The following is a 16,932-nucleotide window of genomic DNA, read 5'->3' as shown; positions in this document are numbered from 1 at the left end:
CCCCCCCCCCCCCCCCGCTGCCCACGTGGCTTCCGGAGCGCGGACCTCAGCCCCAACGTGGGCCTTGATTAGCCACTGCCTCCTGGGCCACTAGGAGACCTGGGCAGGACCCCTCCCCCTGAGCCTGTTTGCAGCCCTTTTGGCTGAGGCCCCGGGGCTGCCCCCCACCAGCCCAGCCCCACTCTCTCAGCTGTGGTACCTTCTCCTCGGGTGGGAGGGGTGAGAAGGGGCCTCTGAGCTCGGGGCCCCTGGGTGGACCCCGCAGCCCCACCGCCGCGGCCTGGCCAGCCGCGCACAGCGAGGTAGGCTCCGTGAGGTCGGGGGCTGCTGCAGGTGCTGAAGGGGGGGCGGGGCGGGGTGCCGGGAATCCTGCCCCTGCACCTAGGGTGATGCATAATGCAGACAAACTGGGTCCGGGACCCACAGCAACGCACAGCTACACAATCACACACTGCCGTAGTCAGCACGGTGCCAGGATGTCATGTAACAGCGATGATAATAATAGCAGCCACCGTAACATTATTAAGGGTCAGCATCTGACTAAGATACTGATCTGAGCGCATGTATTTAATCTCCCCAACAGCCCTATGAAGAAGGCACTATCATTATTCCCATTTTACAGATGAGGAAATTGAGGTTCGAGGAAGTTACATGGTGGAGTCAGGACTCGGAAGCCTGCCCAAGGGTGAGTGCCGGGAAACCTTACGTTGTGTAACTACTACTCGGGCACACCGAGTGATGTTACAAAGCGCGATGCCAGACACCCCCACAGCACACAGTGCGACACAGAACAGTCAGTCACCCGGGACGCCCACAGCCCCACGACCATCCCTGCCGCCCCGCGGCCCCACGAACCGCGTGAGGGGCAGGATCGCCACGAGGTCACACACTGGGCCACCCAGGGTCACGTTTGTCACACTTGCCCAGCATCCCACCGGGCCAGAGTCTCAAACCCATCTCCCTGAGGTGCAGTCATGCCAGTTCCTCACTGGGCCACAATCTCTAGCGCCTCAGAAATGTGTACCCAGGAGGGGCCGGGGCGGCGAGGCGGGGCGCTTCGCGGGGCGCCGGCCGGCCGGGGGCGGTGAGCGATGCCCCGTGCTCAGCCCCGCGCGCCGCCCCGCACGGCCCCACCGCGGGCTCGCACTCAGGGGTACCGAGCACGTCCAGCCAGCGCCCCGCGCTCAGGAACACACGGGCAGAGCTAGGTGCCCCCCCGCCGGTCCCTTACCCAGCCTCTGCCCGTTGAGCGCCGCCACCTCGAGGCTCCGCCGCGTCAGGCCGAGCTCCCGGGAGCGGCTCCGGCGGCGGACTCCCAGGCACTGCATGCCGCCCTCCAGCCTCTCCGCCGCCGCGCCCGCCGGGACCGCACTGCCGCCGGGAGGCCCGGGCCGCGTGGGCGGAGCCAACGCCAGGGAGGGGGTGGGGGAGGAGTCAGGACGCGGAGGGGCGGGACCAGGGCCCCGGAGGCGGGGCCAGCCTGGAAGGGCGGAGCCTCGGCCCTAGAGGCGGGGCGTGAGGGAAATCTGGGCTGAAAGGGGAGGAGGCAGACGCTAGGAGACGTGGCCAGTCCCGGGGGGCGGGACCTTCGCCCCCGGGAGGCGTGGCGGGGGCGGGCCCCAGGCGGGGAGAGGAGGAGCCTGGGAGGCGGGGCGGGACACATCCCTAACCCAGGAAGCGGATCTGCGGCGAAGGCCTCCGCCCAGAAAGCTGTTAGGGGGCGGAGTCACAGCCCCAGAAGTTGGGGTGGGGGGCGAAGGGAAGGCGGGTCTGGGAAGCAGCGTGGAGGCAGGGCCTCGCTCCAGGAAGCCGCCCGGGGGCGGGGCCGAGGGCCAGGAGCCGGGTTGGGGGCGGAGCCGGGGGCAGCCCCCCACGCGCGCCCAGTATTTTGCCTCAATTACTCAACGAATCCGTGTAGCTCAGCTGGCCGTTGCCTCGCGTAGGAACCTCAGGCAGGCCTGTTTCCTGGTCTCAGTTTCTCCACCAGAGTGGGGTCGTCTCCACGGTTCCGAATGCGAATGGGATTCTTGAAAAAAGGCTGATCTTCAAAACGAGTCCATCGACGCAGGCTTGCTTTGGTTCACAGATGAGAACTTCTGCAACTTTACACAAAATGTGCCTCCTGTGTGCTGGGGAACAGCGGGGCCTTCCGGGGAAGTCACAGCCCCTGCTGCGTGCAGGGGGAGGCCTGACCCCCTTCTTCCCTCTGTGCCTCTGAAGCGCTCCACTCGGCCCGCTGCAACCCCAGTCCCAGCTGTGCCAGTGAGTCACCGCAAAGCCGGCCGGCACGGCAGTGCTAGCTACAAACCGAAGCGCAGTGACTTGCCTAAGGTCACGCCGCAGAGGAAAGCGTGAACACGCGGGTTGTGTAGATGAGCTGCAATACCGACACAAACAAGGTGTCCTTTATTCGCAGGGGGGCGGACAGAGGGAAGGTACACCTGATTTGGAGAAAACCACACAAGGGTTCTCACTCAGAGGACCAAGGACCACCCCCCACCTCAAGGACCTATGGATAGAATCACATTTCAATATAACTTGCTTCCTTTGAAACTTCATGTATTTTATTTTATGCATGTGAAAACGTGACCCTGAGGAGGGGTCCACAGGCTTCATCTGACGGCCTACGTTAAGTCCAGTGTGGCTCGGCGTGTGCCTGTGGGGCATGGGCCTGGAGCTCCAGAAACAGTTTTGAAACAAGTGAGGGGAAGAGGGAGCTGGCCACTCCAAGCCGCTGTGACGGCTCTGGAACCATTATCTCTTGAAGGTACTGGCTTTTTTTGCCGACCTAGAGTTCCTACGCCCCTGAGTGCCTTACCCTGACGGCACCCCCCTGCTAACTGATGTTGCTGTACCAGGGGTTAAAAACAGGGCCCAGAGAGGCAAAAAGACTGGCGCAGCGTCATAACAGAAACAGACACAAAATGAGGACTGGGGCGCAGCAGCCCGCCTCCCACTTTCACGAGTGCCAGTTTAGAGTAGGGCAGGCTGGATCTGCTGTTAGGAAAAGTCAGTGGAGGTGGGTGTGCCCAGTGAGGGGAGGGCCTGGGAGGTAGTACCCTTTGGGCACATTTGGAGACCGGCTGGAGAGGCCAGTGCAGGCCTGGCCAGAATGGATACAAGCAGAGGCAGGGGAGGAGGGGGAGGAGGCACCAGAGGGAGCGCCCTCGTTCTGGAGTCTTGTTCTGATCTCATTTTTCCTCGCAAGGGACTAGCTTAGGAGGTGCCCCCTCATCTCCCAAAGAAGGCACAGGGCATGAACGCTTGGGGGCGAACGTCCCGTGGAAACACCGCCCCTGCAAGCACCAGGCACTGTGTCCACTGCCTTGTGTGTATGACCGCAGTCGGCCCTCACCGCAAGCCTGCGAGGTAGGTAGCGGTCTCATCCCCTATTTTGCTGAGGCACCCGAGGCACAGAGAAATCAAGGGATCTGTCCGAGACGAAAGAGTCAAGGCTTGAACTCAGGTAGGCTGCGTCCAGAATGCATGCCTATATACTGCACTGCATCTGCACGCATCTGGGGTGAGGACCTAACGGACATCTATCGAGGGAGGCTGTGTAGCCCCCCAGGGCCAGCGGAGGGGGCCTTTCTGCAGCAGGCTACCAACCGCGCAAGCCAGATGGTGTGGTCCTACAGCGCGTGTCCAGTGCTGGGGGGCCCAAACTATGAAAGGGGTGCGGACTCTCCAGTGGGAGAGCGGAGAGCCCCGAACAGCACAGGGCACAGCCCCTCCCCACCGCCACTTCTCCTTGACAGGTTCTTCCTCCTGATATGGGGTGGGGGGGGACAGAGGCAATCAAGGGATGTGATTCCGGGTGACGCGCTAGAAGGGGGAGGGCCTTCAGAGGAAGAGCTTGGGATGGTGGTGCTCATGCCCACCCCCAGGAAGGGCTGGACAGACGGGCATTTGGGAGGCAGGTCTCAAACTGAACGGGCCAGTGTGGCCAAACCCAGGCCACATCCCTCCACATAGCTTCCTCTCCAGGGGACCCACCAGGGACGTGGCACAAAGGCACATTTGCCTGAGGATGGAGCCCAGTCCAACATGAGCTGTGCCAGAGGCGACCAGAGGGCTCGCGGGAGAGCTGAGGGTGACACAGACGAGGAAGACGCGGCAGTCTGCAGGGCAGGGGTGACGGCACTGACCAAGGGAGGAGAGAGGAAGCAGAGATCCCTACTGCGGTCCTCTGAACCATCCAGCCTCCCTTCCTCAGTCTGGCGGACGCACTAACAACACCTCTGGTCTGAGGACAGAAGAGGGAGCACTGGAAAGGAGCCTGGACACGATGGCCTGGAGGAGCCCAGGCTACTGGTGTGCGGGTAACAGCTCCGGGCACTGAGCAAGGTCTTTTTGGGCCATGGAGACCAGGTGTAGGCCAACTGGGAAACACAGCAGCCTGGGGGCCAGCTGAAAAGAGCATCTATCTCCCTGAAATCCAGGGGGTCTCCAGGGGTCAGCTGGAGGGCTCTGCCTTTCTCTTTCCCATCTATTGTCTCCCTGTATGGTTTAGGGGGTAAGTGGTGGGCACTGAAGTCGGCAACCCCAGGACGCCAGAGAGCAGGGAGATATGGTTAAGCTGTGACGGCGGGAGAGGCAGGGTTTGCCGAATCGGCAGATGACCTCAGGAGCCAGGAGGGCAAGGCGCCCTTAAGAGTGGGTGAGTCCCCGGGCTGGAGCAAAGAAGGCCAGACCAGGTTGGGGGGCCCGACCTGCCGGAAGGCCGCCAAGCCCTGCAGTGGGAGCCACAGCTGCTCTTTCTCCTGGAGGGGCAGCAAGATGAGGGGGGGGGGGGCGGCGCACGGTTCCCCGGTGGCCGGAGGGTCAGAGCTCGGCAGGAAAAAGGGTGGGGCGGCCGGCCGTGAGACCGGCCCGGCCCCGCCACGAGGGTGCGCGGATGCGGGCACCGCGGTGCTCCTTCCAGCTCGGGCATCGCTGACGAGACTCCCGCGCGGGGCAGCCCTGGGCGCCCGGCCCGACCTGGGCCAACCCTGCACGCCTCCTCCTGTCTCCCCCCCCCCCCCCCCCCCGTCCCCGCGCCACACCCGCTCGGCCAGACGCGGCTCGGGCACGCCTGGGGTTCGGGGAGCCTCTCGGGCAGCCGGGACAGGGCGGGGAAAACCCGGTCACTCGGGGATGCTGGTTCCGTCCCCCCCCCTACCTCGCCACTCCGCGCGCGCCCGCCCGGGGGCCCCGACTTCTGAGACCAGAGAAAGGGAGACTCTTGGAGACGGGGTCGCGGGGGCCTTCAGGGAGGTCTTCAGAGTCACCCCACACACACACACACACCCTCCGGCCAATCTGCGGGACGAGCCTGGCGACGCCCACGGCCTTCGGGGCGGTCGCACCCTGAGAGTCCGGGGCCGAGATTTCCCCGGAGCCACAGAGGCCCGAGGGCCGCGGGCCCCCCGCCCGCCCGCCGGGAACTCACCGTGCAGGGTCAGGAAGTCCTGGCCCGCGTCCATGCCAGACGGGCGGCGCGGCGGGGGGCGCCGCGGGTCACACGCGCGGCCTGGGGTGCGGGCCGACTGCGGTGCGGGGACCCGGAGGGCCTGCGGCGGGAGGAGGCGGGGGTGGGCCCGGGACGCCGCCCCGCCCCCTGCGCCCGCCAACCCGCGACTCGCCCCGCCCCCCCAGGGGATCGGGCGCGCGGAGGTGGGGGCCGGGCTCCCCCGGCCGCGCTGGCCGGCCTAGTGGGCGCGTCCCGGCCAGAAATAGCCGGATGCCTCCCGCGGGCTCCTCCGCCGCCACCCACAGGCCGCGGGCCCTGTCATTACTGCGGGCGGCCCTGCCCCACGCCCTGCTTGGACGCGCCTCGCCAGGGTTGGGGTGATGCTCCAAAGAATCGGGCGTCATTCTGGGCAAAGGATCCTGTAACTTCCGACGCCCAGCCAGGCTGCTGCGACAGGGAGCCTGGGCGTGCAGGCGGCCCGCGGAGGTCCCCCCCCACCCGAGCTCCGCTTCCCCCTCTGCAGAATGGGTGCACGGGTTAGGGGGTCCTCGGAGAGGGGCCCTCCTCCTCGCCCAGTGGGAAGTTTCTAACCCCAAGAGCGCCTTTGGTGGGGGCTGGGGCTCGGCAGGGAAAGCTTACAGCAATTGGATGCAGGGGGCTCACCGTGCGCCTCCCACACCCCGGCCTCCTGGCGACCTGTGCAGTAGGGTGGAGGGACGACCTAGCGTGGGGTTCCATCTCCAGGGGCCCCTCTTTGGGGAGCCTCCCAAGGGGCTGTCTGAACAAGAGGCCCCTACCGTCCCTGTTTCCCCTCAACTCTGGCAACCCAGACACCCTCGGGGTAGGGGACCCAGATACCCCACAGGAAGTCCAGGACTCCTGCCATCGCCCTTTGGGAGAGCCCCCAGGAGGCCCCCCAGGATGAAGGGTGCTGGGCCTACCGGTGAATGACCCGGGCTTCCGGGGCGATGTGAGAGTCTGGCAGAAGCCAGCTGGACCCCTTTGGAGGAGGAGGAGGCCTGGCTCACCCTAGCCCTTCCTCTTTCCGGCAGCCGGGCCTCTACCTCGGGTAGGGATGTAAGCAGAGGGCAGATCTCACTGTTCTGACGGTCGACACTGGGTCATAAGGTCGGACTTTGGGGAGCCCCTCCCTGCCTGTGCCTCCTCCACATAGAGAAGGCCTAGTCCTGCATCTGGCACTGCCTGCAGTGGTCCTGTCCTTGAGTAGGACCCCCCACCCCCTCCACCCCCCGCCTGTGGAGCCCTCTGCTTTCCCTCCCAGTCAGGGAGGAGCCTGGGGGCAGGGTGGGTGAGGGGCCACGCCCGCCTATCCGTGTCTCTCAGTCTAGGGGGCTCTGCCTTTCCGGGGCCACCATACCCTCCACTCAGCGAGTCAGGCCCCCCCAGCCCCACTCCTCTTCCCAGGCAGGGACCCGCTGACATTCCGACACCAGCAGTTGCCTTGGCCGCAGCTCAAGCGTCATTCCTATTTATTCACGTCACCTCCCGGCTCTGAGCCCCAGGCTCCAAGCGTTGTTGGGGGCCCTCGCCTCTCCCTCTGCCCCAGGTGCCTCCGGTGGGGGCTGTCGCCGGCCTCTTCCTTTACGTGCCCAGGCCGGCCCCACTCAGGCCCTCTTCCAGGCTCCTGCGGGCAGACGACCTGAAGCCCCCTCCCGAGGCTGTCAGGCAAGGCTGACTCAGAGTTGGCACACTCGACCAGGCTCTGCCAGAAAAGCGGGCCGGGCAACGCCCTGCACAGAGCAACCAGGCCGCTGCCCTGACCCGAGGGTCAGCCTCCACCCCAGTGTGTCCTCACCTCTCTGCCTGCCCCGCCCTCCCTCACAGGCACTCCGCCGGCCTCTGCCGGGTGCCAGCCTGCGCGGGCACTGTGACTATGCGCCTTTGGGGGAGTGGGGAGGGCCTAGCATGAGGCTTTGTGCCTGACCACAAACCTCTGCCCTACACAAGCAGGGCCCTCCGTGGGCCCAGCCCTGGCCTGGCACCTTAATTGCCCTCCCCGAAACCCAGCTCTCCGTTTCCTCTTCAAGATGCCCCGAGACCCTGGTGGCTCACAGGACTGGCAGGCTCGTTAGCGTGCAGAGGGGCCCCGCGTGCCCAGCGTGCCGCCCCGTGGCATCTCTCCGCCTCAGCTGACCGTCCTGGCTCCAATGTGTGTGGGGGAGGGGTGCGTGCAGGAGAAGGGGCTTCTGGGATGACTGGAGACAGGGGCCCTGGTGAGCCCTAGGGTTAGGGTCGCGCCTACCTCCAGGCGCTTCCCCTGGCCCCTCCACCACTCTCCACTCGAGAGGCCTGGGGAGGGGGAGGATCAAAGCCTGAATGTCACCTTTCAGGACTGTCAGGCTCCTCTGTGTTTAGGACAGGCCCTGCCCAACCTGTCCCCCAGAAATGCAAATCTAGACAAGCTTGAGTAGGTGAGGCGGAGGAGGGTGAGTCTGTCCCTCCTGGACTTTGAAGCCCCCATCCCAGGGCTCATCCCTGGGCTCCAGACGAGGCGCTGCTTGAACGGGCTCTGTGTTTCCTGCCGTGAGGCTTTGAGCAGCCCCTTCATATCTGTGAGCTCCGCATTCCGGAGCCGCAGTTTCCTTTGGAGTCGGCTGAAATGACAGCTGTCCCCTACGTGGTACAAGCAAGTGCCTGCTGGACAGACATACACTGGAATCCCTCCCCACCGGTGTCCCCTGCCTGGCCCCCTCCACTGAGCCCAGCCCCATTTGAGCCCCACTCTGGAGGGTCCTGGACCCACACCTGGAGCACTGGGAGGAAAAGTGAAGGCGGCCGCTCCCAAGGAAGCAGCGGTGACAAGTGCGGGTGCTCAGACTCGCCGGGAAGACAGTACTGACGGGCAGGGAGCCAGGATGTGGGACGGACTGCAGGTGTCAGGGCCCATTGGTAATCCTCGGATGATAGGGGACGACCTGGGTCACTTTTCCATAATTGTGTTTGTGAGATTTTTATTGTGTATTCGTTTGTGAACATACCCGTGATGTTTATTTCACTGTGGACTAAGTTCCAACGCGTGCCCCAACCCAGTACGATCCTACAAGTGTGGGGGACACTCAGGGGACCCTCCGGTGAGGGAGGGGCACACTTTCATCTCTGAACTGGAGAAGACCCCACTCTGCTATTTTATTTGTTCAACAAATATTTATTGGGCGCCTCCTCTGTGCCAGGCACTGTTCTAGACGCTCGGGAATCTCAGTGAACACAGTACACTCCAACCCCTGTCCTTGGGAGCTTACCTTCTCACAGAACAAAAGGAGACACTATAATAAACATAAGAAGTGAACTGTGTATTACAAGGTGTGTAGGGTGAGGGAATTCTAGAAGGGAGACAGTTACATTTTAAATGGGTTGGACCTTACAGGGAAACCGACCTTTGAGCAAAGACGTGTAAGAGAGCCATTCGGAGATATCTGGGGAAGAGGATTCTAGGCAGAAGGGACAGGCAGTGTCAAGGCCCTGAGGCAGGAGTATGTCTGGGAGAGATAACGAGAGGAGACCAGAGGTAACGGGGACCAGGTTCTGCTGGGCCTTCTAAGGGTTTTCCTTTCCACTTTTACGCTGGGAGAGATGGGGAGCACTTGGAAGATTTCAAGTCAAAGAGGGACACGATCCAACCCATGTTTTAAAGGAGTCACTCTGGCTGCAGGAAGGAGTATCATGGAGGGACCAGGGCTGACGCAGGGAGCCGGGCGGCGAGGCTCGCGCAGGAATCAGGTGAGGCAGATGGTGGCTCAGACCTTGGCGGGAGGCGTGGAGGTCATGAGAAGCGGTAGGGTTCTGGATGGAGTCTGACCGGGGAGCCGGCAGGAATTACCAGTGGGGCCTGTGTGATAAAGAGAGGAGTCCGGATGATTCCAAGCTTTCCGCGGGGCCCCAGGAAGGAGTTCCCAATAACTGAGATGGGGAAGGCCGAGTTAGCCGAGTGGCTCTATTCTGAACATACTAAGTTTGAGACATCTTCAGAGAGCCAAGGTGACCTTTCAAGTGCATGATGGATGTACAAATCTGGAGTTTTGGAGGGAGATGCTGAGAATAAAATTTGGAATGTGGCTGAAAACATGTTGAAAACGCCCATCAGCTCTCATGTAACGCTGGTGGAAATCTACTCTGGGATAGTTTCTGGAGGGCTGTGTGGCAGTATCTCAAATATTAACAAGTACACACCTTCTGGCTAAGCAATTCTAATTCCATATTATATTATTATCTAATTCTGTGACATTATCTGTATATTACATACAGAAACACTGTACAAGGTAAAGGGGGCCTGAGTGGCTCAGTCGGTTAAGCATCCAACTCTTGATTTCGGCTCAGGTCATGACCTCACCGCTCATCAGATGGAGCCCTGCATCGGGGTCTGTGCTGACAGTGCGGAGCCTGCTTGGGATTCTCTCTCCCCTGCTCTCTCTGTTCCTCCCTCTCCTTGTGCTCTTTCTCTATCTCCTTCAAAATAAATGATACACTTCAAAACCAAAACCAAACAAAAACATTGTACAAGGTGAAGTTCTTTAGTGGGCACGTGAATAAATACTCTAAGATTTTTTTTTAATGCTTTATTTCTGAGACAGACAGACAGAGAGAGAGAGAGAGAGAGAGAGAGACTAACCATTCACTTAGTTCGTTCAGTCAGAGGGCAAACGGAAGCTGAATGCTGGAGGCCGAATCAGGGATGAACCCAGCTTCTCAGGCAGAGAGAGGCCAGTCGCCGAGGGACAGGATGGAGATGGAGGCAGAGGAGAGGAGGGAGAGCAAGGCCAGAGAGGACAAGGCGGCGGCAGACAGTGCTGAAAGGCCAAGGATGACGACGACGGAGGAGTGGCCGCTGGTCCTGGAGACTGCAGCCTGGATAGGGCAGAGGGGCTGGAGCCAGAGGGTGGGAGGAGCCACGGAAAAAGGGAGAACTCTCCCAGGCTGGGGCAGAGCCCCTGGGAGCTGCTCTGAGGCCGTCTGGAGGCAGCATCGAGAGGCCAAATGTGATGGCAAGAAGTCACTGTCCTGTCTCTCCCCAAGGCTGGGAAGGGGACCAGGGAGCCCCCACAAGGACTACTTCTAAGCAACAAGACTTGCTAACACCGGAGCAGCGCCCCCCCCCCCCCCCCCCCCCCCCCCCCCCCCCCCCCCGGACCTCTCCTCGTCCCACCCGCAGCCCTGGGGCTCTGCATCCGTGCGGGTAACCGGGTAACCGGACAAACCAGCCGGGCGCCCAGGCTCGGCCCACCTCCCACTTCCCGCCAGACCTGCTCCTCGGTGCACACCCCGGTCAGCGACGGGAGGAGGCTTTCAAAAAGAAGCCTGTGGTGGCCCCTGGGTGGCTCAGTTGGTTAGCTGCTCTGATCGCTGTTCTCGATCTCAGCTCAGGTGGGGGTCGCAGGGTCGTGAGCTCCAGCCCCGCGTTGGGCTCTGCACTGGGTGTGAAGCCTACTGAAAAAAATAATGTGTATAAAAAAAGAAAAAGAGAGGACTGCACCGGAGGACCTGTCAATGGGCTCAGGGTGTTTCAGCAAAAAACTCTGGGGCCCCAGGTACCTGGAGGCTGGGCACGGTCTCCTCACTCTGTGCAGGATGCAGCTGGGGGAGAGACCCAGAGCAGGGCCTTCTGAGGACTGGGAAGGTACTGGAAAGGACAGATAAGGGAGCCAGGTCCACGGAAGAGAAGCAGAAGTGGCCCATGTCGTGGGCAAGTGCCCCGCGGCTCATCTCAGGGAGTGAAGGGTTTCGGCTGTGGGGCCCGCGGGCTCCCCCCGGGAGGAAGGAGCAGCCAGCTGTATCCGCGGTGAGCAGAAGCCAGCGTGCGCTGACGCCAGTCTGCGTGATGTCAAGGGCTGTCCCAGACAAGCGTGAACCCCCTCCCCATTTCAGTGGAGAGGATTCCCTGCCACCCCCGCACACACAGTATTGGGTGTCATTCTGGGCTCTTCTTCTTTCTTCCTTCCACTATCGGTCAGCAGGTCTTGTGAATTCTCCCATTTACATGTCTCCAATCAGTTCCTCTCCCTGAACCAAACTCCTAATCCGTCTCTCTCCTAACCTCTGCGATCATTCCCTGATCCATTGTCCTGAAGCCTCTTGCTTCCCTCCAGGCTGTTCCTTCAGCAATCAGAGCGATCTCAGCAAGCCATGGAGCTCACCAGGACACCCCCCCACCCAAGGACCCCTGATGGCCCTTCTCCTGTGCTCAGAGCCAAGTTCAAATTCCCTGATGCTGCCTACAAGCCGGCGTATGGTCTGGACCTCGCCGCTCAGCTCCATTCCCCCTGCTCAGACTCTGACTCCCACTCCTGCACTTCTTCGCTTCCCCCCACATGCGGAGCTCTCGCCTGGCTTTGGTACGCTGGGTTCCCTCTGCCCGGAGTGTCCCTTTTCCTCCTCCCCTGGCTTATTCCTACTTATTCTTTTTCCTTCACTTTTTAAAAAACCGGAGCATAATTTGTCTACAGTAATATTTATCCTGTGTAGTCCTGCGAGGTTTGACAAAGCCATACAGTTGTGTGACTGCCACACAATAAGGAACAGCTCCCTCGTCCCAAGGAATTTCCTCAGGTTCCTTGGGAGACAGCGCGACTTTCCAGGACAGCTTCCGGCCACCACTGATGAGTTTTCGGGTTTGCACTCTCCAGGAGGTCCTAAAAGTGAAACCATTCTGTAAACAGCCTTTTGAGAATGCTTTCTTCTACCTGGCATAATTCGTCTGATACTCCTCTCTGCTGTTGCATCAGGAGTGTGTTTCCCCTTTAGGGCTGGGTAGTTTGCCGTATAGACGCACCGCGATGTACCTCCAGGCAGCGCACAGGACGTGGGTTTTTTCCAGGTGTGGGGGTGAAGGATAAAGCCACCGTAAACGTTTGGTACAGGGTTTTGTGTGCCGCAGTTTTCATTTCCCTCCGGAAAACACTAGGCGTGGGCCTGCTGTGTCTGCAACGTGCTAAGGAACCGCCACACCGTTTTCCAGAGTCGCCGTCCGAGTTCGTACTCCACGGCAACGCGAGAATTCGGTTCCCCCGCAGCTGCACCAGCGCGCATTTGGCACATTTATTGAACTTCCTGACATTCTAAGCGTGTCGTGGTACGGCGCTGTGGTTATAGTTTCCACTTCCTTGATGACTAATGATGGTGATTTAAAAAAAAAAATCTCTGCCCGGTCTTCACTTCGTCCAAAAAGCCACTGTTTACACCCCCTCTGCAGAAGGAAGTCCTGTCTTTTGTGGTTGCCCGATAACCAACGCTTATCGCCACCTTGGGCTTAACCCACTGAGACTAGCCCCGTTTTCCAGGTCGCTCCCTGCTCATCACCTCCAGGTCTGTCCGTCTGTCCGTCTGTCTCTCTCTCACTCACACACACACACACACACACACACACACACACACACACGCGCGCGCGCGCCTGAGAGCAGAAGCAGCATCTTACTTCCTTTGGTATTTTCAGCTCCAACACAGACTTGAAATAGAATCTTTATACCATAAATAATAAATGAGCGAATTAATAATCGCTTAACAAATAGGAGAATGAACGGATGAAGAGGGTCTTTGGGAAGCAGGCTTCGCACCCGGGCCGCCCGGCGGTGCCTCGCGCTTGGCTCGCTCCCGCGACGCCGCCGAAGGTGGGGCAAGGCGGAAGAGGCGCGGCCGGAAGCGGAAGTGCAGCTAGGCGCTGGCGGCGTCTCAGTCGCCATGGAGACGGGGAGAGCCGGCGAGCCGCGGTCGGCTGAGCCCGGGTCCTACGCGCTCGGGGGCGCGACGGGGACGCCAGCCCCGCGTCCGGCCGGGAGCCGCGGCCTCGGCGCGTCCCCCCGGCCGCCGCCGCTCGCCGGCTCCGAGGCGCCCCGCTCCCGCTTCGGGGCCCGGGCCCGCCGCGCGGCGCCCTGCGCGCTGCAGCCGCCCCCCGAGCCGCACCCGCTGCGTGTGCGCCCCGCCTCGCTGCGCTCCCAGGACATCTCGCACCTGCTCTGCGGCCTCTTCCGCGGCCTGTACGCCGGCGAGGTGATCGGCGAGCACCTGAGCGCGAACCTGATCAAGGCCCGCGGCAGCGAGCATGCGCGCCACGAGGCGTTCGTGGACGAGCTGCGGCGGGTAAGCGGCCCGGGCGCGCCTCGCCGGGGGCGCGGGGGTCCCAGCGCGCACCCCGAGAGGCGGGTTCCCACACGCCCCAGCCGCTGGACGGACGCCTGCCCCTGCCGGGCGCTGGGCCCCGGGGGTGCCGTTCACGGCCCCTCTCCGTCCCCACGTGCACGCGCACAGTTGCGTACCGCGTCTGTGACTACGGGGACCGGGCAGGTAGCTCAGTGGCTGTTCCCTGGAGGCCATGCAGCTAAAAGTCGCCCCTGTCGGGGTGCCCGTGTTCCTATCCCAAACCACAGTGGGGACCTAGGCCTTCCGTGTCCAGACTTGAGGACGCGCCCGAACAGGAGCCTCGCAGGGGCGCTTTCCAGCAGCCGCGCTCGGCTCTGAAGGGTCGTCAGCTCCGAAGGGGCGGCTCTGAAGGGTGGGCGGCTCTGAAGGGTCGTCAGCTCCGAAGGGGCGGCTCTGAAGGGGCGGCTCTGAAGGGTCGTCAGCTCCGAAGGGGCGGCTCTGAAGGGTGGGCGGCTACTGAAGGGGCTGCGGCGGGGCTGGCCGCTCACTGCTCCCCTGCTGGGCAGCGAGTCCCGCCTTGAGGGGGCGCCTGCGCGTGCAGGCCTGTCCGCCCTGGGGGCAGGGGCGGGCCTCAGGCTTGGCTCTTCTCCTGACTTTACTGTGAAACCTTTAAGGCATTTCCCTCTGTGGGTCTCAGTTCTCACACCTGCTGGGCGGGACCGATGGTCGCCACAGTCCTGCGACTGCGGTTTCCCAGGAAGCCAGAGGCTGGGGGGCGGGGGGGAGTTCAGCTCTGTGATCTCACCATGTTTCTGTGCATTTGATGGTCTACCTGTCAGATTCGGGAGCTCTACAAGCAGCGGCTGGAGGAGATTGAAATGTTGGAGACGCATATTATTCAGGCCCGCGCCCGAGCCCTTGCGGAGAAAGAACGGACCATGCAATGGGCTGATGCACGGGGCCCGGAGACCTTCATCAGCATGCCTCCAGGTGTGTGCGAAGAACTCCCTCCCGCCCCTCACCTGATGCCCAGCTTTACTATATCACACTGTCTGCCCCATTGTCCTCTCTCTAGCCGCCGCCTCCACGTTTGGAGAGCCAATTGCAGACGTGATGGTTCAGTGCCACAGAACACTCTAGCATGCACGTCTCGCAAACAGACTGTCCTACGTGACGAGCGCACCAGCCTCCAAGCCTAGAAACCAGGCTTTGTGCAACATTAACCTCCAGTTCACAAAGCCCGTCCAGGTTTCAGCAGCCGCCCCACAGTGGCTTTTTCTCCTCTCTGGTCCAGGACTCTGTCTAGGAAGTCGTGTAGCATGAGATTGTCAAGGCTCCTTTTTAGAGTCTGTAGTTCAGAAGAATTCTTTGATCTTTTCTTGTCTTTCATGTTCTTTAAAAAAATTTTTTTTTAGTCGTAGGGCGCCTGGGTGGCTCAGTCAGTTAAGTGTCCGACTTTGGCTCAGGTCATGATCTCGTGGTTCCTGGGTTCGGGCCCCACATCAGGCTCTGCGCTGACAGCTCGGATTGAGTGCAGTTGACACACAATGTTATATTAGTTTCCCGTGTACACCTTAGTGATGGGACAATCTACGAGATGCTCTGCTCAGCACAAGTGTCACTTTGTCTGTCCCCAGTTGTTGCTATTACGGCATCATTGACTTGCATTCCTTATTCTGTGCCTTTTATTCCCGTGACTTAAGCATTCCATTATTGTCTTCCAGGTTCTCGAGAATTGTGTTTTCCCCTCAATTTTTTATTGTAGTAAAATACACATAAAATTTACCATCTTACCTATTTCTAAGCATACAGTTCAGAGATATTAAGCACGTACACAATGCTGTATGAGCATCACCACCCTGCATCTCCAGGATTCTTTTTTTTTTTAATGTTTATTTATTTTGAGAGAGAGAGAAAGCAGGGAAGGGGCAGAGAGTAAGGGAGAGTGAGAATCTCAAGCAGGCTCCACGCTGTCAGTGCACAGCCCACTTGGGGCTTGATCTCACAAACTGTGAGATCATGACTTGAGCCAAAGAGTTGGGTGCTTAACCAGCTGAGCCACCCAGATGCCCCCAGAGCTCTTTTCATAGTTTTTTTTTTTTTTTTTTAAGTTTATTTAGTTATTTTGAGAGAGAAAGAGAGCATGAGCGGCAGAGAGGCAGGGCAGAAAGAGAGAGAGAATCCCAAGCAGGCTGTGCACTGTCAGTGCAGAGCCCAGCTTGGGGCTTGAACTCAGGAGCCATGACATCCTGACCTGAGCCAGAAGTCGAGAGTTGGATGCTTAACCGGCTGAGCCACTCAGGTGCCCCCCCCCTTTTTTTTTTTTTACATATATAGTTGTTGTTTTATTTAAGTTAGAACTCTCTTCACTTTTCAGAACTAAAAATCTGTACCCACTAAATGAGAATCTCCCATCCCCTCACCCCAGCAACCACCATCCTACTTGCTGTCTATACAGCCTGGCCTACTCCAAGCACCTCATGCAAGTAGAAGCATACGGTGTTTGGCTCACTTCACTCCACACAGTGTCCTCAAGGTTCACTCATGTTGTAGCATATGGCAGATTTCCTTCCCTTTTAAGACTGAATAGTATTCTGTCATGTGTATCCATCCCATCTTGCTTATCCGTCCACCCACCGATGGTGACCCAGGTTGTTTCCACATGTTGTCTATCACGAATGAAGCTGCTATGAACAAGGGTGTACGGACAGCTCGTTGAGACCCTGCTTTCGATTCTTTGGGGTCTGTATCCAAAAGTGAAATTTCCGGGTCACATGTTAATTCTAGTTTTAAGGTTTTGAGGAACCGCCATACAGTTTCCCCGAGCAGCTCTGTCATTTTTACATTCCCCCCAGCAGTGCACCCAGCTTCCCATCTCTCTACATTCTCATCGACACTTGTAACTTTCTGGTTTTTTGATAGCAGCCATTCTAATGAGTGTGAGGCAGTATCTTATTCTAGTTTTGATATGTGTCTCCCTGCTAATTAGTGATGTTGAGTGTCTTTTCGTGTATTTATTGGCCATTTATATGTCTTCTTTGGAGAAATGCCGATTGAAGCCATTTTTAAATCATTTTTTATTAAAAATATTTTTTAAATGTTAGTTTGTGTGAGAGAGAGTGTGAGCGGGTGTGTGGGGGGGGGGCGGTGGACAGAGAACAGAGCCTGATGTGGGGCTCAAACTCACGAATTGCGAGTTGGAGATCATGACCTGAGCTGAAGTTGGACGCTCAACTGCCTGAGCCCCCAGGCGCCTCAGTCATTTTTAAAATTGTTGCCTGAGCCTTTGGTGTCATATCCAAGACATCGTTGTCAAATCCAATGCTGTGAACTTTTTGCCCGATATTTTCTTCTAAGAGTTTTACTGTTTTAGGTCTTACATTTAGGCCTTT

The 16,932-nt window shown here is 59.7% G+C and overlaps 2 protein-coding genes and 1 long non-coding RNA gene across 5 annotated transcripts in view; 1 reads left to right on the top strand and 2 right to left on the bottom strand.

Annotated features, from left to right (window-relative positions):
• PLCD1 (phospholipase C delta 1) overlaps nt 1–5,533 on the bottom strand; it is a 19,607-nt gene extending 14,074 nt beyond the window's left edge. Inside the window, exon 1 of one of the 2 annotated variants that reach the window (XM_039237268.1) lies at nt 5,432–5,533. In XM_039237268.1, coding sequence (XP_039093199.1) covers nt 5,432–5,465 — 34 coding nt within the window. In that variant the 5' untranslated portion in view covers nt 5,466–5,533. Of the gene's footprint in view, nt 1–1,231; nt 1,329–5,431 lie in introns of those variants that run through there. The other variant, XM_039237267.1, reaches the window with a different exon arrangement.
• A 3,215-nt stretch (nt 5,534–8,748) lies between these two features.
• LOC120235061 lies at nt 8,749–13,512 on the bottom strand. Of its 2 annotated transcripts, none has more exons than XR_005529288.1 (5): nt 13,412–13,512; nt 11,000–11,087; nt 10,711–10,894; nt 10,080–10,315; nt 8,749–9,299 (listed from the first exon to the last, which is right to left on the bottom strand). It is a non-coding gene; the product is annotated as an uncharacterized LOC120235061 (long non-coding RNA). The 2 variants fall into 2 exon arrangements; XR_005529289.1 differs by having other exon boundaries at nt 10,711–10,891.
• The window catches only part of DLEC1 (DLEC1 cilia and flagella associated protein), a 72,720-nt gene continuing 68,929 nt past the window's right edge, over nt 13,142–16,932 (top strand). The window contains exons 1-2 of the mRNA XM_039237169.1: nt 13,142–13,540; nt 14,380–14,530. Of these exons, the coding sequence (XP_039093100.1) occupies nt 13,142–13,540; nt 14,380–14,530 (550 nt within the window). The remainder of the gene's footprint in view (nt 13,541–14,379; nt 14,531–16,932) is intronic.

This window comes from Hyaena hyaena, unplaced genomic scaffold (genome assembly GCF_003009895.1).
Source record: "Hyaena hyaena isolate Hyena2069 unplaced genomic scaffold, ASM300989v1 scaffold_121, whole genome shotgun sequence".
Lineage (NCBI taxonomy): Eukaryota > Metazoa > Chordata > Mammalia > Carnivora > Hyaenidae > Hyaena > Hyaena hyaena.
Note: the sequence above shows the minus strand (reverse complement) of the source record. Positions and strands in the feature narration are given on the sequence as shown.